The sequence below is a fragment of the Oryctolagus cuniculus genome, chromosome 7 (assembly GCF_964237555.1).
Source record: "Oryctolagus cuniculus chromosome 7, mOryCun1.1, whole genome shotgun sequence".
NCBI classification, from domain to species: Eukaryota; Metazoa; Chordata; class Mammalia; order Lagomorpha; family Leporidae; genus Oryctolagus; species Oryctolagus cuniculus.
Window position 1 is genome coordinate 142,579,136 of NC_091438.1, and position 21,922 is coordinate 142,601,057.

The following is a 21,922-nucleotide window of genomic DNA, read 5'->3' on the forward strand; positions in this document are numbered from 1 at the left end:
AGAAGACCCTGAAACGATGAGTCCACAACCTGGGCTTCTAAGTATAACAGCCCTCGGGTCACAGTGAGGTCAGAGCCCGTGCTTTTGGGAGGCTCTTGTGGTGCCAGGAACGCGATGGTAGTGGCTCACCCAGGGAGCTGGCAGCAGAGAGAGAAGGGCGAGAGCAGGACCATCAGGATCTGAGGGGTGAGGGGAAGCAGTGGAAGGTGGCTCTGGTTTCTGGTTAAGGAACCCAGTAAATAGCAGTGGCGCCTGGTACAGTGACGGCAGGAAGGAACCCAATGAGAGGAGCAGGTGGAGGGAGGGAGGGCTTCAGGGGCCAGCTCAAATCAACCAGCTTTTTGCAGCAAGCATTGACAGTGTGTCTGTTCTCCTAGGTCTCGCTCTCGAAGCAGACATTCTCGGAAGAGCAGAAGCCGAAGTGGCAGCAGCAAAAGCAGTCATTCTAAGAGTCGATCCCGATCCAGGTAGGTCCAGCTGGATGTGTGGAGGCGGTCAGCAGGAAACTCCTGTGGCACGTCTCACTTGGATTTTGATCATATGCACAGCCCTCGGGCCAGCCCCTCCAGCCCCAGGAGGGAATTGGGGTTCAGAACCCAGTCCCTGGCCACTGCCAGCATGCATCATACTGCTGGATGTGCTCGTCCTTAACACGAAGCCTGGTCTCAGGTGGCTCAGCAACCTGCCGTGTCTCCACAGGTCAGGCTCCCGCTCCCGGAGCAAGAGCCGCAGCCGCAGCCAGAGCCGCAGCCGGAGCAAGAAGGAGAAAAGCCGGAGCCCCAGCAAGGATGACAAGAGCCGCAGCCGCAGCCGCAGCCGCAGCGCCGGCCAGAGCCGCAGCAAGAGCAAAGACCACGCGGAAGAGAAGGCGCAGAACAATGCCAGCGCCGGGAAGTCCAAGAGCCGGAGTCCCAGTCGGCATAAGAGCAAGAGCAAGAGCCGCAGCAGGAGCCCAGAGAGGGCCGCGGAGGAGGAGAAGCGCAGGAGTGGCAGCCCGGAGCCCAGCCGGAGCCAGGAGAAGAACGACCCCAAGAGCAGGAGCCGCAGCCGGAGCAAAGGGGGCAGCCGGAGCCGCAGCCGGAGCCGCAGCAAAAGCAAGGACAAGAGGAAGGGGCGGAAGAGAAGCAGGGAGGAAAGCCGTAGTCGCAGCCGCAGCCGCAGCCGTAGTCGTAGCCGTAGTCGTAGTCGCAGTCGCAGTCGCAGTCGCAGTCGCAGCAAGAGCGAAAGGAGCAGAAAACGCAGCAGCAAGCGGGACAGCAAGACGAGCAGCAGCAAGAAGAAGAAGAAGGAAGACACCGACCGCTCCCAGTCCAGGTCGCCATCCCGCTCGCGGTCAAAGGAGCGGGAACATGCCAAGTCCGAGTCTGGCCAGCGGGAAGGCCGAGGGGAGAGCGAGGATGCCGGCCCCAAGCAGGAGAGCCGGTCCAGGTCAAGATCCAATTCCAAATCGAAACCAAACCTTCCATCAGAATCACGTTCCAGATCAAAGTCCGTGTCGAAAACCCGATCGCGATCCAAGTCGCGGTCCAGATCTGCTTCTAGATCACCCTCACGGTCTAGATCCAGGTCCTAACTGGTTACGGCCGCAGCTGGAGCCGCCGGAGAAGTCTTTTGTACATGTTCGGTAGCCGTAGCACAAGTGATCGAAGTAGAACACGTCACTCTGTACATTTTTAACTCCCTTGATGGTGTGTCTGTAATTGTTAAATCTAAGTGCTTCCTCTCAGTAACGCCTCCTGGCGCCAGGCCTCCTGCTCGACTGAAAGAAAAGAAAATCTCTCTGAAACCCCTTTTCTCATGGCCCACGGTAGAATATCCAAAATGCCTTGGCTTTCAGGCCTGGCTTTTCCTACAGGGAGCTCAGTACCTGGACGGCTTTAAGGCTGGATGATGACATAGGTAGGTACGGTGAGTTCAACCATTTTTGCCCTTGAATTGATGCCCTTTGATGTATGCCATTTAGTGAAAGTGCTAAGTCTTAAGTTTCTTACCACTTTGAGTTCATATTTTTGGACTTAACAAAGTTGTGAATAGCACAGTCGAGGAAAATTGATACCTGCAGTTACCCATAGGAAATAAACTAGAGTTCCATATTCTGGTATTGTGATTATATTGTTTTATATTAAAAAAGAAAAAAGAATTTTTTTTAATTTTATTTTTCCCCGTCTTGCAAAGTATAGTGACCCCTGTTTCCATTAAATTTGAATAAAGACTATTTTTGCTTGACAAAATTCCATGGTGCTTGAATCAAGGTTGCATTTCCTGATACATCTTTAGCACTCTCTTCTCAGCATAGAGCTCACGTGTGCTAGCTGGTTTTCCCCTTGGAATCACCCACGGCAGGGAGCCACACTTAACTAAAGGATTCGCACCCAAGCAGGAGAAAGCAAGCTTCCCAGGAGTGCATGATTCCTCCTGTCGTAGGAAACTTAGTTCCAGGCTGATGAGGACGGAGTCGGCTTTGGAAGCAGAGCATCGCTGCCGAGTTCCTCACGAACAGCGTGCACTCCCCGTGCTGCTGGCTGAACTTGGCACGAGCGCAGTGGCGAGCTCACCGTGTGTGGATGAGAGGTCTTTGAAGGCCGAGTCAGGAAGGCTCTGGAGGACCTGTTTCCCTGTGGCGCTTGGCCCTGCTCATTTGGCCTAGCTCCGTAGGAGGTCCCAGAGACACAGCGACGGCCGCGTGCTCTCCGTCCTTGAGGAACGGAGGAGAGGCCGTCATTGCATGCAGCAGGCCTGAGCCGCCCAGGAGTTCTCGCGGGGCTGTCCCTGTTTTTAGCGCGTCCGCCTGCAGAGGCGACACTGCGGGCGCCCAGGGCGTACAAAAGCGGAGTGCTTCCTCGCTCTTCTGAGATGTGGTCCGTGGTCAGCACAAGAGCCAGGCGGACACGGAGAGACAGGAGTTAGAACGTCACCTGTGGTGCAGGCAGCTGTCGGCTTACGTGACGGTGAGGGAGTGGCGCAGGGCAGCCCCGATCACCCAGGAAGCCAGATGACACCCTCGTCGAAGGCAGCGATAGGTGGGTGCAGGAGAGGAGAAGCAAGACAGGGAACGGGGTGATCCCAGGATGAGGAGGCAGCACTGGGAGCAGGCAGATCGCGGGGAGGCAGTGCTGCCTGGGAACGCGGCATTTCAGGAGCAGACTGGGCATCCAAGCCCGGGTACAGCGTCTCCCTAGAGCCTCCGGACCCTTACGTGGGCCTGTCGTGCCATCATGATGTGACGCTCAGTCAGAATGCCTGCTGCCTCGGACGATCTGTTGAATTTTTTAGACACAAATTTTATTTTAAAGTTTACCTTAATTCCACATTAACTGCATCTCCTTTTCCAAATTCCATTCTAAGCTCTGTTCCTATTCACTCATTCTACACAAGGTTCTGTTCGTGTAATTTAATGTCATCACTTAATATGAGCATTGGAAAGTTCTTGCTTAAGTGTTTAAGGCGCATTGATGCTGATCCAGTTAGCTTAGCTCGGTGGTCCTTAAGAACGGTGGTTCGGAAAGCCCGTGTTGTGCACTGAAAGGATCCCCAGCCTTTTTTCCAGCAATGTTTAAATCCATTTGTATTAGATTCTGAATGAAAAGAGGCTAAAGAAATCTGCGAGGGGCAAGTGGAAACATCTACTGAGACCCACACAGATAGAGCCAGCTGATTTTGGCGAAGGATCAGAGGCAAAATAGTCTTCAACCAGTGATGTGGAGACAACAAAATCCACATGCAGGAAAGTCTCTCAGAACTCAAAATGGGTCATAAATGTATAAAACTACGGCTCAGTGAAGGAGAAAGCCTTAGTGACCTTGGGTTTGGCCATGACTTCAGATAAGGTACCTGTATTACGATCCATTAAAGAAAAATTGATGTTGGATTTCATTAGAATACAAACTATGCTCTGAAAGGTACTGTTAAGCCACAGACTGGGGGGGGGGGGGGGTGCAAAACATGGCTGAGAGCTCCCATGGGGCCAGCATTAATTGTGGCATAGTGGGCAAAGCTGCCAAATGTGAATGCCAGCATCTCATGGGTGCCTGTTCAAGTCCCGGCTGTTCCACTTCCCATCCAGCTCCCTGCCAGTGTGCCTTGGAGAGCAGCAGAGAAGGGCCCAAGTGCTCGGGCCCAGCATCCATGTGGGAGACCCAGAGGAGGTTCCTGGTTCTTACCTTCCATCTGGCCCAGCACTGGCTGTTGTGGCCATTTGTGGAATGAACCAGCAGATGGAAGATTTCTCCCTGTCTGTAACTGCCTTTCAATTAAATTTAAAAAACTTGTATGTAAAATACACAACGAATTCCTAAAACTCAGCATTAAAACAACTTTAAAATGGGCAAAAGATCTGAATGGACACCTCAGCAAGAATAGACAAATGGCAGATAACTAGCCGGGGAGCTTAGCAAGTTGCAAACAGACTACAGTGAGATACCACTGTACACATACTGCAATGGCTGACATCCAAAAGACTGACCAGCCAAACGCTGAAAGGGAGGTGGAGCAATGGGATTCCTCATGAGAATATAAAGTATAGTCAAATGGGAAGATGGTTTGCTGCAAAGCTGAACACAGTCACCATCCTGGGGTTGCTTAGTTTTGTTAAGATGCCTCAGACCAGTGTAGCAGTTTATTTGAGCAAAGAAAAAAGTAAGGATAGGCCCAGCACAGTGGGTGGAGCCACTGCTTGGGATGCCCTTACCCCGTATCAGGGTGCCCGTTTGAACCCTGGCCACTTCCTACTTCGGATCTAGACTCCTGGCAGGCAGGCAGTGGCTCAAGCGCTTGGGTTTCTGCCGTCGTGGAAGACCCAGGTGGAGTCTTAACTCCTAGCCTTGACCTGGCCCACACTTAGCTATTGCAAGGTTTTAAGGAGTAAGCCAGCAGGTGAATAACTTGTTCCTCTGTCACTTGACCATTCAAATAAAATGAGTCTTTTAAAAAGAAAAGTCCAAATAATTGGCAAGCATGGCTCAGCAGGTTAAGCTGCCGCTTAGGGTGGCCACACTGGGGTGCGTGCTCTAAATTCCAGGTACTTTGTGCTTCCAGTCCAGCTCCCTGCTCATGCAGGCTCAAGTTCTTTAACCTACTGCCCGTATGGGATACTGGTGCTGCAGGCAGAGGTTTAGCCAACTCTGCCACAGCACCGGCCCCTGAACATACCATTGTTGCACTGGAGTCTTGCTGACCACCTAGTTCTGAGTTCTTGCTGTTATAGCTGAAGAACATGTATTGACAGCAGATGGCTGCACGTAGACATTAAAAACTGAAAAGGGGTGGGCATTGTGGCACAGCAGGGTAAGCTGCCGCCTGCAGCCCCGGCATCCCATAGTAGCACCAGTTTCCAATCTCGGCTGCTCCACTTCCATTCCAGCTCCCTACAAATGTGCCTGGGAGTGCAGCGGAAGATGGTCCAAGTACTTGGGCCCCTGTGGCCACACAGGAGACCCCAATGGAGTTCCTGACTTTGCAGCCAATTGGGGAGTAAACCAGCAGATGGAAGATCTGTCTCCCTTTCTGTTACTCTTTGCCTTTCAAATAAATAAATCTTAAAAATAACACACACACACACACACACGTTAAGACTGAAAATACAGCACACCAGGGAGATTATAATTATTAGGAAGATTAATTAAAAACAAGAATTTGGGTTTGTATCTTAGGATCCTCATGAAATAAATTAATCAGAATTGAATAATCAAAAATGAGGCTGAGGGACAGTGTTATGTCCATGTCTGGACATTGGTTCAAGTTTCAGCTGCTTGGCTTCCGATCCAGCTCCCTGCTCATGTGCCCGGGAAAGTAGCAGAACATGGCTTAGGTGCCTCCCGTGTGGGAGACCCAGATGGAGCTCCAGGCTCCTGGTTTCAGCCCTGACTGTTGTAGCTATTTGAGGAGTAGGCCAGGAGATGGAAGATCCCTCTCTGCCTCGCCCGCCTTTTCTGTAACTTTGCTTTATGTATAAATGAACGAATGAATTTTTGAATAAAATAAGAACTTCTTTAAGGGCAAAGAGGAGGCAGTGCTATGGTACAGCAGGTTAAAGCCCCAGTCAGGACTTGAACTGGGCACACCCTCATGGGATGCCAGCATCCCGGGTAGTGGCTTAACCCCCTGCACCACAATGCTGGCCCCTAAAATGCTTTCAAAGTGAGCCAAGGGACCAGCATTGTGAGGGCCGGTATCGTGGTGCAGTGGGTTAAGCTGTTGCCTGCAATGTTGGCATCTCATATCAGAGCCCTGGTTCTAGTCCTGACTGCTTCAGTTCCGATCCAGCTCCCTGCTCATGTGCCTGAGAAAGCAGAAGATGGCTCGAGTTCTTGAGCCCTTGACACTGACATGGGACCCAGATGGAGTTCCCGGCTCCTGGTTTTGGCCTGAACCAACCCATGCCACTGCGGCCATCTGAGGAGTGAACCAGCAGATAGGGCAAAGTGGAGAGATCTTCTCTTCTTTTTTTTTTTTTTTTTTTTTTTTTTTTTTTTTTGACAGGCAGAGTGGACAGTGAGAGAGACAGAGAGAAAGGTCTTCCTTTTTTCCGTTGGTTCACCCCCCAGTGGCCGCCTTTCAAATAAATCTCTCAAAAATGAAAATGAACAAGATGAGGAATCTTCCTTTTCAGCAAACAGCCTGTAGGGTTGTGTTTTTGTTTGTTTGTTTGTTTGTTTTTTGCAAACAAGTCTACACAATACTCTGTATTTATCCACATGCAACAAAAAATATTAGCAAGACTTCTCCCTGGTCAGCTGGCAGATCGGCTGCTCCTTACTCGAATTCAGCCTGTTGCAGTTCTACAAAGTGCCCACGATTCAAACAAGCAGCCGCATCAAGCATATTCCTCTAGTTTGCTACTGAAGGGACTAAAGCATCCCTTAGGTCAAAGAAAGCCCCAAGGTTAGCACAATAGATCCAGCACCTCATCAAGTCTCCGTGAAAGTCACCGGGTGTGAAGCTACAGTTACAGCACTGTCCCCTTAAGCAAAGAACCAATAAGGGCGGAAGCCTCGTTGGATGCAAAGTCTCACTGCAACATCCTGGGAAAAGTGTCCACATCTGAGGATGCCATCTGCTTCCGGGAAAACCCTGCTCCGTTTGCCTGGGAGGCCGCTCGCGCTGTGAGACCAAACCTGTGATCCTAGCCTTCGAGGCTTTGGCGCAGTGCAGGTGGTGCGAGAAGACCCTGGGGTGGACCCTGCTGCGGGGACTCAGGAGCCGTCTTTCTCCGATTTCACTTCCAGAAGACCCAGTCTCCAGGGTCTAGGTCGAGAGAGGTCTGGCTGCCGCCGCGTGATGGGCCACGCAGAACTTCCTTCCCCAGACGAGACTGTCTCCGCACGGTGCGCGCAGGCCCTGCAGCGTTCAGCCCTGTCAGGACCCAGGACCGGTAGGAGGAGATCTGTATTTCTAAGGATGGAGAACTTTCAGTCTTTGAGCCGTTAAAGCTAATGATCGTGGGCCAAGGGAATGCAACTGACAATTTCAAATTCCAAATGCTGTGTCTCCTTTCAGCCTTTCAGAACACCAAGGATCCCAGGGACAGTGGCGGTGCCGCTGTGGGAGCACTGCCCTGTTTACCTTTGGTCATTCCATCATCGGCCCACACCTGAGTCCTGGCCTCTCGCCCTTCTTCCCCAGACAGCGTGTGCATCACCACCCCACCAACTACCAGTCCCTGGGCTCAGTGTGGTCCCCCTGCTAACCACATCCAGCCCCCAGTGGCGTGGCCAGCATCTGTGCAGGCACCTGCATCTCCGTGACACCGCCCCCCCAGCTTCCAGGGGGCATCCAGAGCCAGAAGGTCACGTGAGGCCCGAATGGCTGTCTGGCGGACCTGGGCGCAACGGGGAGCTTGGGGAGCAAGACTCAGGAACACCTGGCGAAGCAGGGGCCCCACGTCAGAGGGGGGCGCTACTTCGAGACCATTGAAAGGCCGAGGGTGCAGGGTTTTTGCAAATCCTGTGGGCAATGCCCATCTCACTGCTGATTACTTTATAGAGTCCAGTATGAGATGGAGCTGGTCATGCTATGGGCTCCGCAAGGTCAATGATGACGCCAGTGTCCCCTGGCTGTAGCTGGAGACGGAAATCCAGGCTCTCGAGGAGCTGCAGTTCATGAAGAGAACCACCAGGAGGCAGCTCTGGGCTGACCGTGGAGGCAGATGCCCCTAAATCTCAGGACATCAGCAAAACCATGGCAGACTTCTGGACGAGCAGCTGGCCAAGCACTGGTCCTGGCAGATCCCGGAGAGCGCCACGTTGGTCACCTCACAATCTGCCACAGTCAGCACCGCCGAGACGCTCCCGGAGCTGAGGCGGGCATTCCAGTCCTTGGAGATGCACCCGGTGTCCAGGAGGGATCCGAAGGCCACCTTGGAGAATGTCCTGAGGGACTAGGTCCACTAGGCTGTGCAGATGGAGCAGCTCAGCACAGTGCTGCTGCACCTGCAGGCAGAGCTGGCACAGACCTGGGCAGAGGGGCAGTGCCAGACCCAGGAGTCGGAGGCCCTGCTGAACATCAAGGTCAAGGTGGAGGCTGAAATTGCCACGGACCGCCACAGGGTACCCTTCAGGGAGCAGGGGACCAATAAAAGTTCAGAGGCCACTGGATATCAAAAAAAATTTAGATGGGTATCTCTGTTACTGGAGATTTCTCCAGGAATGCCCCATTCAAGTGTCCCCCCCCCCCAATAACATTTCATTTTTATTTACTTATTTATTAGAGAGCCCCTGGCCACTGGCCCACTCACCAAACATCTGCATCCACCACCTTGGCCAAGTCCGTGTCTCCCATGTAGGTGGCCGGAACCCAGCGACCTGAGCAGCCACCACTGCCTCCCGGGGTCTGCACAGACAGGAAGCTGGAGGCAGGAGCCAGAGCCAGGACCTGGCATGCGAGCATCCTAACTGTCCTAGCCACCAGGCCAGACACCTGCCCAGGTTCTGGGGATTCTGACCCATGAAATTGGCTGGCGTTCCAGAGGGAGCAGTTCCAGACCCTGTGCCCAGTCCGCTTTCTGTCAGATGCAGGCTTCCACCACAAACCCCAAAAATCCCACGGGCGGTCTGCCAGCACTCCGACTTGGTACCCACCGCGAGGCTGCACACTCGCACACAAAGTAGCCCTGGCGGGATGCTCAGGAGGTGGCGCTCTGGAGTCCCTGGGCCTAGGTGCACCCACACTCACCTGTCCCCCAGCCACCTCACCTGGCTGCTGCGCCCAGTGGAGGTGCTTGCTTTGGCCTGAGCCAGCTGAACACCTGAGGGCCCTCTATAGCACCCAGTCCTGTTCCTACTGAACTCAGTTCAGATCAAACTTGCCCAGATACACGCAGCTGACTCAAAACATCAAACGTGGGAATCCACCCACAGCCCAGATGCAGCCAGGACACAGGTCACTCGGGGCCCCTAGGGGTGGCTGGAGTCCCTGCTCCGGAACTTGCCAATTACTCCAGATCTGTTACAAATAAAAGTCCGTAGGGGGCTGGCATCCTGGTGCAATGGATCAAGCAGCCTCCTGCGATGCCAGCATCCCATATCTGAGCACTGGTTCAAGTCCTGGCTACTCCACTGGTAAAGCAGTAGAAGACGGCTCAAGTACTTGGGCCCCTGTCACCCTTCAAGGGAGACCTCGAAGAATTCCTGGCTCCGGCCCGGCCCAGCCCCGGCTGTTGCTGCCGCCTGGGGAATGAACCAGCAGATGAAGATCTCTGTCACTCCCTCCCTCTCCCTGTCCCTCTGCCTTTCAAATAAACTTAAAAATTAATCTTTAAAGAATAACAATTTTTAGACCAATGATAGTAGTTCATTTGAGCGAAAAAAAAAAAAAAAAAAAACACGAATCAGGCAGCCCTCAGAACCACAGCAGCCTCTTAGAGCGTCTATAGGAAACAGAAGTGAGGTTCGGAGTCGACTTCATTGGTCAGTTGTTTACAGATCGCGCTGTAACTGACCATGATCAAACAGTATCAGTGCAGACCGTAGCGTTCAGCGCAAGCGCCTAGTCCGAGTCAGCACCTTCCTGGGAAGCCTGCATTGAACAGCATTGGTCCTGGTGAGTTGAAAAAGTCTCCGCGCACATGAATGTTTATAGCAGCGTTATCCACACCGTCACAACTTGGAAGCAGCCCAGATGTCGGTCAACGGATGAGCGGCTAAACCATGACAGACCCGCACAATGAAATGTTACCCAGCAGTAAGAGTGAGCCGTCACCCCCCCACCCCCCCAAAAACAGACGCGGCGGAAACCTCGGTGCACACCGCTCAATGAGAAGCAGCCGGTAGGGAAAAAAAGCTGGATTCCGGCTAGAACATTCTGGAAAAGGCGAGACTAGGCAGACGCTTCGGAGATCGGCGGCTCGGAGGCTTGGCGGGACGCATGGCGCTTCGGAGCCTGGGAGCGGGAGACCGGGCTGCCGCGCGCTGGGGAGCCCCGCGGGCTGCGGGTAGAACAGCGCCCGGGATTAGCTGTCAGTCAGGACAGCTGCCCCGCCCCTCGCAGGTGTTAGCGGCCGGGCGGGGCCGCGGGTGGAGCGCGCACACCTGGGAACTCCGCCCCGCCCGCTCGCTGGAAGCCTAGAAAGTCTCTCGGGTTTTCTTTTTCTGATGTCCGCTGGATTTCTTTTGTTAAAAAGATTTTGTTTGAAAGGTAGAGTTCCCCCAAAAAAACATCTAAACAACTATGTTTTATTGATAAAAATTTAAACAGATACAAAACTGCCGCGAAAGTGTTTTCAAAATGCATTTCTATAAGTAGACATTAGCTCTCCATCAAAGAGCAGTTATCTAGTAGCAAAGATGTATGTCCAGGCCTCCCCCGTGGGTGGCAGGAACCCACTGCTCCCCGCCAAGGTCTGCAGTGACAGGAAGCTGGAGCGGGGACTGGAGCCAGGAATCCAACCCCCGGGGGGGCTGTGGCACACGGTGCGGGTGCCTGAAGCCCTAGGCTAACACCACCTCTGGCTGCTTGTTTTTCTATGGCCCTTGACCTGAGAGTCGTTTTTTCATTTTTAAATGGTTGAAAAAAGGCGAAAGGCTATTTCATACCAGCTGAAAGTTTTGCACAATCTCAGAGTCCACGGTGGGGCCCCGTCACACTCACGGGTCTAGCTGTGGTCTACCCCAGCAGAGCAAGCTACAGAAACAGGACTGAATGCCCGAAAGGCCTAAAACATTTTTTTTAAAGATTTGTTTATTTGAAAGGCAGAGTTACAGAGACAAAAAGAGGGAGAGACGGAGAGAGAGAGAGGTCTTCCATCTGCTGGTTCACTCGCCAGATGTTTGCAACGGCCAGAGTTGGACCAGGTCAAAAACAAGAGCTTCTCCAGGTCTCCCACAGGAGTAGCAGGGGTCCAAGCACTTGGCCCATCTTCCACTGCTTTCCCAGGTGCATTAGCAGGGAGCTGGATTGGAAGTGGAGCAGCCAGGAATCAAACTGGCACCCATATGGGATGACAGTGTTGCAGGTGGCAGCTTAACCCGTTCGGCCATGGCACTGGCCCCGAAAAGTTTAAATATTTATGAGCAGACTTTGTACAGAGAAAGTTTCCCAACTCCCATACTAAATGGCAAACTTAGCCACAGCCTGTATGCACCAAAGGAGGACTGTTTAAAACCCATAAATTAATGGATGATGTGTGCAAAATGAGATGGTGGAGGCTGTGGTCCTTGGCCAATGCTGTTCTCACCTCTGTGATGAACTGTGATGTCCTGTGTAGCCAGGACCTCAATGGAGCAAAGATATTAAAAAGGGATCTGTGGGCTCCCTGATGCCAACTCCAGAGCCACCCTCGTGTCCTGGTGGGAGGGGACTCTTTTTTGGTCTCCGTGGAAACTGGGGGACTTGTGTGGGCCATGGGCGAGATCAAAGCCATCCCAAAGGCCAGGAAGCAGCTGAGCGGTTAGGCCTTGGGCAGAGTCCGGGGAGCTGCCGAGGTGTGTGTGTGGGGGGGATCTTCAGGCTCAATAAAAAGGGTCCAGGCACTTGCCTTCCTCCCACCCCACAAGGAGCCACATGAAGAGGGAGCCCCCGCTAGAAGCCCAGGTGGGGGCAGGCTGAACACTGATGTCGGTACTGCAGAACGCCGAGCCACTGAGCTGCGTCCCCAGGAGGATTCAAAGACAGACCAACGTTGGAAGGAGCTTGTCATCACCAAGCTGCAGCTTCTTAGCAAGAATTAAGCTAAAAGGAATCCCCGCCCACGGTGCAGGAACACCGGTTATCAGAGGCAGTGTCCCAGGATCCACGTGCGGTTGTGTTTGGTTTCACCACTGAAACACGAGGCGGGCAGAAGAGGCCCCAACCCAGCACTGGCACCTCTTGGTCCGGAGGTTCCAGCAAGTGGGCAGCGACAGGCACCCACGCGCACAGGACAGGCTTAGCCCAATCCAGAACCACCCAGACGGCTTTGCGATAGAATGGATGAGCTGTGTACTTGTGTTCACTTGCCAGACAGCAATGGAAGTGGGCAAACTACAGGGACCTGAAACACATGGAAGAACTAAGAAGCGAGACAGGCAGGCGTTGTGGTGCAGCGGGTCAGGCCCTCCTGGGACACCTGCATCCCGTATCGGGGCGCCAGCTTGAGCCCTCCCTGCTAATGCGCCTGAGAGGCAGCAGGTGACGGCTCACCTGGTCAGCTGACCCATGTGGGAGATCTGGTTTTAGTTCTGGGCTCCTGGCTTGGGCCCGGACCAGTCCAGGGTGTTGCAAGCATTTAGAGAATGAATCAGTTGGTGAGCTCTGTCTCGGTCTCTCTGCCTTTCCAATAAATAATAAAAATGATACTAACTCAACTCCAGCCTCCCACAGGGGTGCTGACTCTGGGTCCCAGCTGCTCCACTTCCCATCCAGCTCCCCGCTAATGGACTTGGGAAGTCAGTGGGTGATGGTGGTCCAAGTGCTTGGGCCCCTGCCAATCGTGCAGGAGACCCAGATGGAGTTCTGGGCTCCTAGCTAGCACGTGGCCCAGCCCCCACTGTTGCAGCCACTTGGGGAGTGAACCAGCAGATGGAGAGCTCTCTCTATCTCCCTCCCTGTCACTCTGCCTTTCAAATAAATAAATACATTTTAAAAATTAGAATAGTATATACCTTTGGACAGGAGGAAGAGGTAGCACCTGGCCCGGGGCTCGCGGGCCCTCCTGGGGGCCGGCTGTGACCTGTGTCGTACCTGGCGGGTTTGGGCCGCACTGGGCCTTTGCCTTCCTAGACATTGCTGATTTTCAGCTTTGAGGCAGTTTCCTGAAGGGGTATCATATTCACAAGAAAATATTTTTCCAAAAGGCAAGTGGAGATGTAATCGGATCCCACTGGAATCAAAATTCCTTTTTTCTGTAAGATGAAATATTGATCTTACTGCATACTCTGCAGGCACCCCGGGTGCTTCTCAGAGAGTCTGAAAGAAGCCTGGGCTGGTCCTGAAGAAATGCAAATCAGAGCAGCTCTGCTTTATACCTGGGACCTGTCGGGAAGCCCAGGGCAGGTGGGCTGCGATCTGTGATCGCAACCTTGAGCTGCCACACTGCTGGCACAGAACCCAGAGGATCAGAGGGCGACGTGGCAGGCAGGGGCCAACACTCCCGCTCCTGGGCATCGACCCCAAGGGGACAACTCCAGGGGGAAAGTTTAGAGTCCAGAGGGGTTTATACCGGCGTTCTTTATAGTGGCTCAGAAGATGGAAACCATCCAGGCGGGACACCCACGTGGTCTGCAGTGTAAGCCCCTCCCCCTTCCTGAATCTACTCCCAGCCACAACATCAGTGAGCATGTGTGGGCCACAGAATCACCTGGGGCTGCAGGTAAAGCTGACTCTAGATTCCTTCACTGATTTTTCCAAGTAGGTTTTTTTTTTTTTTTTTTTTTTTTTTTTTTTTTTTTTTGACAGGCAGAGTTAGAGAGAGAGAGAAAGGTCTTCCTTCCGTTGGTTCACCCCCCAAATGGCCTCTACGGCTGGCGCACTGCACTGATTCGAAGCCAGGAGCCAGGTGCTTCTCCTGGTCTCCCATGGAGTGCAGGGCCCAAGCACTTGGACCATCCTCCACTGCCTTCCTGGGCCACAGCAGAGAGCTGGACTGGAAGAGGAGCACCGGGACAGAATCCAGCACCCGACCGGGACTAGAACCCGGTGTGCTGGTGCCGCAGGCAGAGGATTAGCCTAGTGAGCCGCAGCATCAGCCTCCAAGTAGGTTTTTAAAGTTTACATTTATTTGCAAGTCAGAGCAGCAGACAGACACACACACCCGATAAAGATCTTCCATTTGCTGGTTCACTCCCCAAATGCCTATAACAGCCAGGGCAGGGCCACCCTGAAGCCAGGAGCCTAGGACTCCAACTGGGTCTACCACATGGGTGACAGAGACCCAAGTTCTTGAGCCAGCACCTGCTGCCTCCCAGGGTGCTCATTGGCAGGAAGTTGGAGCCGGGAACGAGGGAAGCCAGGCCTTCCTTGCACCAGGCAACACGGGATGCGGGTGTCCCAAGAGGCAAGTTAATCACCGCACTGGCCCCCTGCTGTGGCGCCGCCCTCCCGGTCAGCGGTCAGCGGCAGCAGAGGCTCCGCCCAGACCAGGCCCCCAGGCGCCCACCACGGGCAGCGGGCAGCCTCCGCTTGATACAGTGTTCAGCCCCAGGTACTTGGTTTTGGTGACGCGTGTTGAAGACAACTCGTGCCTTTATGCCTTTATCCCCCACTTCCGTGTGCAGAAGGGCTGTCACCCAGGCTTGTCCATTCTGGGGCGGGGTGTCATTTCACCCCAGAGCCTTGGAGCAGCACCTCACGGACAGGGAAGGCAAGGTTTACTGCAGACCTGGCTCACAGACGGTGCTGGTTAGGGAGGGCAGCTCCCACCAGCCTCGGGGCCCCTCCTGCTCCTCCACTGGGGCTGCCTCTTCAGGTCCCCCTCCTGGTCCCCAGAGTTTTGAGCTGGGAGGGAGGGACTCTGGTGAGCCCACGGTCTCTTGTGGGTAGCACGCCCAGCAAAGCTCGTGTGGCGGCAGCGGGCCCGGTCCCCTGCTCGCTGCACTCCCAGCCCTGGAGTGAGGGGAGCAGAGGGGTTTGTAGTGAGAGCTCCCGGAAGCCTCCTTCCCCTTTGCAACGGTGGAATCGTGGTTGCAAACCTGGGCCGGTGTGGGCTGGATGCCAGGCTAGGCACCAGGCTCTGCCAGCTTAGGGGTGCGGGGGCGACAGCAGAAGCCGGGGCAAGCCACCCCGGGCCAGGATTTGGGCTCAGGCTCAGGCAGTCCCGGCGCACGCCTTGCTCTCACTCAGGCGCCTGCGTCTGCGCCTCGGTTTCCTTGCCTAGGTAGGACAGGGATAGCGCTAGTGCTGCCCTCACTGGGCTAATAAGAGAATTACAAGGGACCCCGCTCGAACAGCACCTGGCTCAGGCCAGGTCAATGCGGCTCTACCTCCACCCCACGCGCTGGCGGGGCTAGTCCCAGGGCTTAGCCAAGGCGGTGGGCGGTTTGCAAGGGAGCTCATCCGTGAGGTCCCGGAGATACCGGAGGGGGCCCGAGGCCTAGAGCCGGGGGCACGTGACGGCGGAGAGCCGGGTAGGGCCCACGCCTGTCTGCCCCGTCCGCGCCGCGCTCGGGGCCCAGCCTGGCCGCTAGGGGGCGTCCGGCTTCTCTGAGCACCGCGTGTCTGGCCGGCGCCGCCGCGGGCTTGGGCAGAGGTGGGGGGTACCTGGCCTGGGGGATTCTCAGGAGCGCCGGCCTCTGCTGTCCCACCCCCCAGAGACACGGGGTTCACTGCGGCGGCAGCAGTGTGTGATCCTTCCCCAGGCAGAGGCGCCACGTCCTCGTGGTTCCTGCTGCGGAGACCACCCCCACCCCCCAGCTGTCTCCCACTTCCCTGGGAGCTAGGTGTAGCCAGGTGACCCAGTTCTGCGCGTTTGGGCCCCCGCCCCATTCTCTCCGGTCGATTTGCAGCCCCAACCTCAGCCTCTCAACCACGAGACAAGGGGCGAGCACACCTGGGCGATGGCAACGCACCCTGACGGGGAGGGCTGGAGAGAGCCCAGACCACCCGACAAGTGAGCTACCCTGCCTTTAAAAAGGTACTCACACAGACAGCACCGCCCCCGCCCCCGCCCCCGCCCCCGCTCCCGCTTCACCCACCCTGGGGAACTCAAGCCAGGTCTTACCGCTCGGGGTGCCCACAGCGGGAGGCCGGGGGCAGGAGCCAGAGTGCGGACCACTCTGATAAGGGAGGCGGCTGCCCCAGCCCCAGCCCCAGCCCCGCCCGCGGGACCCTTCTTAAATTCTGCGCTAGCAACTTAATGATTCCATTTGCTGATACCGAACAAGTATCCTTGAACAAGTATCACTTGAACAAGTGCTTTTGGGGCCAGGTGTGCTCACTGCCCGGGGAGCAGCACCAGGCCAGGTGTGAACCCGGGAACCTCCAGCGGGCTTTGCAGCACTGACAAGCCCCTCCGCCGGGGTGGTCTACGGCACACACAGTTTCCTGTCAGGGTTCCCGGTGGTCGCTGCGAGCTGACTGTAGCCCCTCGGCGGCACTGCGTCTGTGCACCATGGGCCGTGTGCCTCATTTTCAGTGGGGGAGGAAGCATGCAGATATTCTCGAAAATATGCAGTTTTCTCAACTGAGGTTTTTCCTTTTTTTAAAAAAAATTTATTTTATTCATTTGAAAGAGTTACAGAGAGAGGTAGAGCCAGGGAGAGAGAAGTCTTCATTCCATTGGTTCACTCCCCAAATGACGGCCAGAGCTGCACTGATCCAAAGCCAGGAGCCTCCTCCTGGTCTCCCATGCAGGTGCAGGGCCCAAGCACTTGGGCCATCCTCCACTGCCCTCCCGGGCCACAGCAGAGAGCTGGCCTGGAAGAGGGGCAACCGGGACTTGAACCAGCGACCAAATGGGATGTCACAGCACCAGTCCCAGGTTTTTCTTTTCTTTTCTTTTTTTTTTTTTTTTAATAATTATTTATTTGAAAGAGTTACAGAGAGAGAGGGAGAGACCAAGAGAAACCTTCCATCTGCTGATTGATTCACTTCCCCTAGATGGCCAAAACAGTCAGGGCTGGGCCAGGCCGAAGCAGGGAGCCAGGAGCTTCTTCCAGGTCTCCCACATGGGTCCAAGGGTCCCAGAACTTGGCCCATCCTCCACTGCCTTTCCCAGGCCATCCTCAGGGAACTGGATCAGAGTGGAGCAGCGGAGACTCAATTTGGGATACTGGTGTTGCAGGTTGTGACTTTACCTGCTACGCCACAACGCCAGCCCTGGTTGCAATTTTGCTTGCCATGTGGTTCCAGTTGTGAGCATGCCAAGGGGAGGAGGCACAGCAGAGTTCACAGGCACCCTCCAGCCTTCCTTCCTGGGACACACGCAGGCGCTCACGGCTGCACCTGCAGCCAGCAGCCCGATTTGGGGGCCTGGTGAGGACATCACCCACTCACAGGGAGCTGTTACCATCTCCCTGGCTTTGGAGAGGGTCTGCATTTCTAGCTCTGACTCCTTTGGACTTCCTGATCCTGTCTCTCCCTAGTCCACAGCTGATTGGACAGGGAAAGAGCCTTGAGCTGATGACAGAGATGGGTGGAACATCAGAGCTGATCATAGCAGAGTAACATCAGGGAGCCAGCAGCAGCTGAGGTCTATTGGGCACCCCTGGGCAGGGCTCAGGGAGCTCTTGGTGCCCCTCATGTGGGTACCTGGCGTGTTGCCTGATGACTTGGGCTCAGAGAGGTGCAGTCGCCGTGTAGCCTAGAGGGTGGGATTTAGGAGAGGTCAGAGCCTGAGGTCTGCACAGTTCCCTGCTCAGAGAGTTGCAGAAGGCTTTCAGGCACATTGGACATTGGGCTGGGAGGGGCCGGACCACCAGCCAACCAAGGGAAGCTGCAGGAGGCCAACCTGCACCTAGGTGTGAGCACACCTAGCAAGATGCAGCTCCTGCTCCCCACCCCCTTTCTTTTTTCTTTTTTCTTTTTTTTTACAGGCAGAGTGGACAGTGAGAAAGAGAGACAGTGAGAAAAAGAGACAGAGAGAAAGGTCTTCCTTTTGCCATTGGTTCACCCTCCAATGGCCACTGCGGCCAGCGCACCACGCTGATCTGAAGGCAGGAGCCAGGTGCTTCTCCTGGTCTCCCATGGGGTGCAGGGCCCAAGCACTTGGGCCATCCTCCACTGCCTTCCCGGGCCACAGCAGAGAGCTGGCCTGGAAGAGGGGCAACCGGGACAGAATCCGGCGCCCTGACCGGGACTAGAACCCAGTGTGCTGGCGCCGCAAGGCAGAGGATTAGCCTATTGAGCCACAGCGCCGGCTTTCCCCACCCCCTTTCTAAAGAAAGATTTATTTGTTTATTTGAGAGGCAGAGTTACAGACAGAGGGAGGGAGAGACAGAGAGAGAGAGAGGTCTTCCATCTTCTGGTTCACTCCCCAAATGGCGCAACAGCCGGAGCTGAGCCAGTCCGAAGGCAGGAACCAGGAGCTTCCTCCAGGTCTCCCATGTGGGTGCAGGGGCCCAAGCACTTGGGTCATCTTCCACTGCTCTCCCAGGCCATAGCAGAGCTGGACTGGAAGTGCAGCAGCCAGGACACAAACCGGCGCCCATGAGGGATGCCGGCACCACAGGTGGAGGCATAGCCCACTAAGTAGGCCACAGCGCCGACCCCGGCCCCACACTCCCCCTTTCCTATATCCTGGACCCTCCCCTAACCCTTGCTACAGAAGTAGGGACAAACTGCCTTTCACAGAGGTGGTTTCTTAGGCAACTCTCCCTCCTTTCCTTGTTACAAGCTTTCCTTTGAGCCACTCCCACTTGAGGCTATTTGGCGACAACCTAACTGGCAGCCCAGAGGAGGTGGCCGAAGAGACCCAATCAACAGCCTCAGGTCCGCGTTTCACAGGGGAGAGAAGGGAGAGCCGAGCGCCAGCTTCAGGCCAGGCACCCGCAGCCCACTGTGTGCTGTGTCTGCTGTGGACTGGCTGGGGCGGGGTGGGGGGCAATCCTCATTGTCCCCATTTGTAGAGGGGGAAGGAGACGCCCTGCCTTGCCCAGTCATGGCGCGGTGGGCAGAGGATAATGGCGTGGTCAGAGCCCGGTTCGGAAGGCAGCTGCTAAGATACAGCTTGAGAGACCCGTGTCCTCTGTTGGAGTCCTGCCTCCGCGTCCAGTCGGGCTTCCCACTGATGCACACCCAGGGAGGCAGAGCCTCAGGTGGTAGCATCACTGCCCCCCCCCCCCCCACCGTGGGAGACCTGGCTTGGTTTCCCGGCTCAGCTGTCGCGGGTGTTTATGGAGAGAATCAGCAAATGGGACCTCTTTCTCTCTGTCTCTCTGCCTTTCAAATAAAATAAAGATACGTGGTTTTTTTGTTTTTTTGTTTTTTGTTTTTTTTTTTTTTGTTGTTGTTGTTGTTGTTGTTTTTTTAGGAAAAACCTAGTTCTGACCCTGGCTCTGCCACTGACCAGTGTGTGACACACACAAGCCTGGACCTCGTGGAAGCCAGGGTCCCATGCGAGAGACAGGTGAGGGCTGCTCCCGCCTCCCAGGATGGTCCTGCTCGCTCCAGTCCTGGGTCCCTGGGCCTGGTAGGCAGGGGCAGCGGGACGAGAGGCTGTCATCCCTCCACCTAGGGACTCAGGCCGGGGCTGGCCTCGCCCCGCCCCGGGACGGTCTCCTTTCCTTGACCTGCCCAGCGTTACCCAGGCTCTGCCTCCCCGCCCCTCTGGGCTTCAGACACTGGTGACGGGGAGCTCACTCTCCCTGGGACTGTGCCAGCAGCTCCGGGACGTCGGGGAAGGAGTGCACAGTCACTTGCCCAGGGCTTCCGTGCAGTGGGAAGAGGTGGCTTTGGGGCTCATGTCCAGGACCACTGAGGACAGGAGCCCCAGATGGGACCTGTGGCTGGGTCACCCTGAGCAAGTTGCTGCCCCTCTCTGGGCCTTCACTTCTGGGACACTGGGGCTGGGATTCCGGATCCGCTTCTCAGCGAATCCAACCCAGTCCTGCCGGTGAAGGACTCAGGACAGAGGCGGGGCCTGTGGGAAACGCTGTGACTCCCCTGAGGTCTCAAATCCAGCCCCGCCCAGCAGCCACCCCCTCCTCACCCCCCCCCCCAACCCAGCTCTGAAGGCTCAGCTGAGGTTGAGGCCTCTCTGGGCAGGAGTTGAAGGCAGGGCGTGCAGAGGCCACACTGGCATCCACTGTGCCTTCTGGGTGTCTCCTAGGACACCCCGAGACGAGAAGCGGGGCTTGAGCAGGAAATCCAGCCCGGGGTTCCTATCGTGGGGAAGAGAGAAGGTGAATTCTGTGGCCTGGGGCAGGGCTGTGCATGCAGCAGGTGGCAGCTGCTCCCTTCCCAGGGGCCGCGGGCACCTCAGGTCCCTTCCAGGCATCTGCAGGCATCTTCCAGGGTGTAGAATGGCCAGGGCGAGGAGGGGTGGCTGGGTCTGGGAGCTGGGAGCAGGCTCAGATCTGAAGAGAGTCGGAGCGGGCAAGGGGAGCACCAGTGAATGGGTTTCTGTCCCAGGACGGTGCCAACCCCCGGGGGCCACAGCACAGCGCGTCTGGGGACAGAAACAAGTTCAGCAGCCCACGAGGGTGGTTTGTAGAGGCCAGAAGGGATTGTCACTGTACTTGGACCACCCTGGGGAGCTACTGAGAGTTTTAGGCAGGGAGTAGCGGGTCAGATTCAGGGAAGAAACGCTCGGTGGCTCTCTGCGGGACAGGAAGAGATGACAGCTGGGGCAAGAGAGTGGCCACGGGGGGACCGGCTGATGCCAGATGCAAGGGGCAGGGTCCCCAAGATGTGGATTGGACGGAAGGGGGAGAGGAAGAAGCTGCAGGTGTCCCCGAAAATGGACGGTGGGGCCCCGCAGTGGGGAGGAGCAGGGACAGGGACTGACCAGGGTCCCACCAAGGCGTGGGGTCGCTGGCACTGAAGCTGGGATGCTGGCCCAATCCGAGGGGCCAGGAGGACCAGGGAGCCTAAGAGCAGGCAGGAGCAGGGGGCAGATGGAGCCCTAAGGACCGGGGGCCTGTTCTGGCGCTGGCCCCAAGGCGGGTATCCCCGGGGAGGAGCCGGGAAGGGCTCAGAGGTTGGGTGCGGGCGCTGAGCGAACCCAGAGGTGAAGGGGCAAGTCGTGAGGGAGGGGGTGGGCAGCGGATGGAGGCCGCCCGGATCCCGGGAGACAGGGGCGGGTGGCAGGAGACAGCAGCCCAGGGGCTTCCCCCGCGCAGGGGCGCGGGGTCTCTCCGCGACGCAGGCCTCAGGAGCTTCCAGTTCGACACGCGGAGACGCGAAGGGGACCCTGGCCTCGCTCTGGGACCCATAGGGATGAAGCCCGGGAAGCCGAGGCCCGGAGGTGGCCTGGCTCCTCCCGAGGGTTCCCGGATCCCGGGGGCGGGGAGAGGGCTCCCGGACTCCCTGACGCACCCAGTGTCCGCGCAGTCGAGGCCTGAACCGCGCGGCCCCGGCCCCGGCCCCGCCCAGGCCCTCGATGTCCTCGCGCCTCCCGCCCCAGCACAGCCGTGTCTCATTACCGCCCCTCCCCCGCCCGCCGCGCGAGCCGGGGGTCCCAGTGTCGGGGGAGGGGCGGGCTGTAATCAATCCCAGGCCGGAAATTCTCCCCGAGGGGCCCGGCCGGGCTGCGGGTGGGAGGGGGCCCGTGCCGCCCCCGCCCCCCGGGCCCGCCCCCCGCATCATGGAAACTGGGCAGCCGGCCCGACCCCAGCCGGCTCCCGCCACATTCCTGCCTCCGGGGGCGCGCGCGGGGAGCCACGCGCCCCCTGCAGGCCCCCCAGCGCCCTCCTCCTCCTCCCCTCGTCCGTGGCGAGCGCGTCTTCCTAGGGGAGACGCACCCACCCTGCTCCCTGCAGATTCAGGCCGGGGCCGGGCGCCCCCTCCCCGGGATTCCAAATCGCCGAGGACTCGCGGGCTGCGCCCGGCTTTGGGCTCAGCCCTTGGCGCCCCCTGT

General features: G+C 56.6%; 1 protein-coding gene and 1 pseudogene across 6 annotated transcripts in view; both read left to right on the forward strand.

Annotated features, from left to right (window-relative positions):
• Nucleotides 1–2,231, forward strand: part of SRSF4 (serine and arginine rich splicing factor 4) — a 29,810-nt gene extending 27,579 nt beyond the window's left edge. For all 6 annotated transcript variants that reach the window (XM_051858058.2, XM_070078903.1, XM_051858056.2 and 3 more), the window contains 2 exons: nt 378–467; nt 700–2,231. In XM_051858058.2, coding sequence (XP_051714018.2) covers nt 378–467; nt 700–1,573 — 964 coding nt within the window. In that variant the 3' untranslated portion in view covers nt 1,574–2,231. The remainder of the gene's footprint in view (nt 1–377; nt 468–699) is intronic.
• Nucleotides 2,232–7,275: 5,044 nt separating this feature from the next.
• On the forward strand, nt 7,276–8,800 carry LOC108177739 (keratin, type I cytoskeletal 18 pseudogene; annotated as a pseudogene).
• Nucleotides 8,801–21,922: the final 13,122 nt, after the last annotated feature.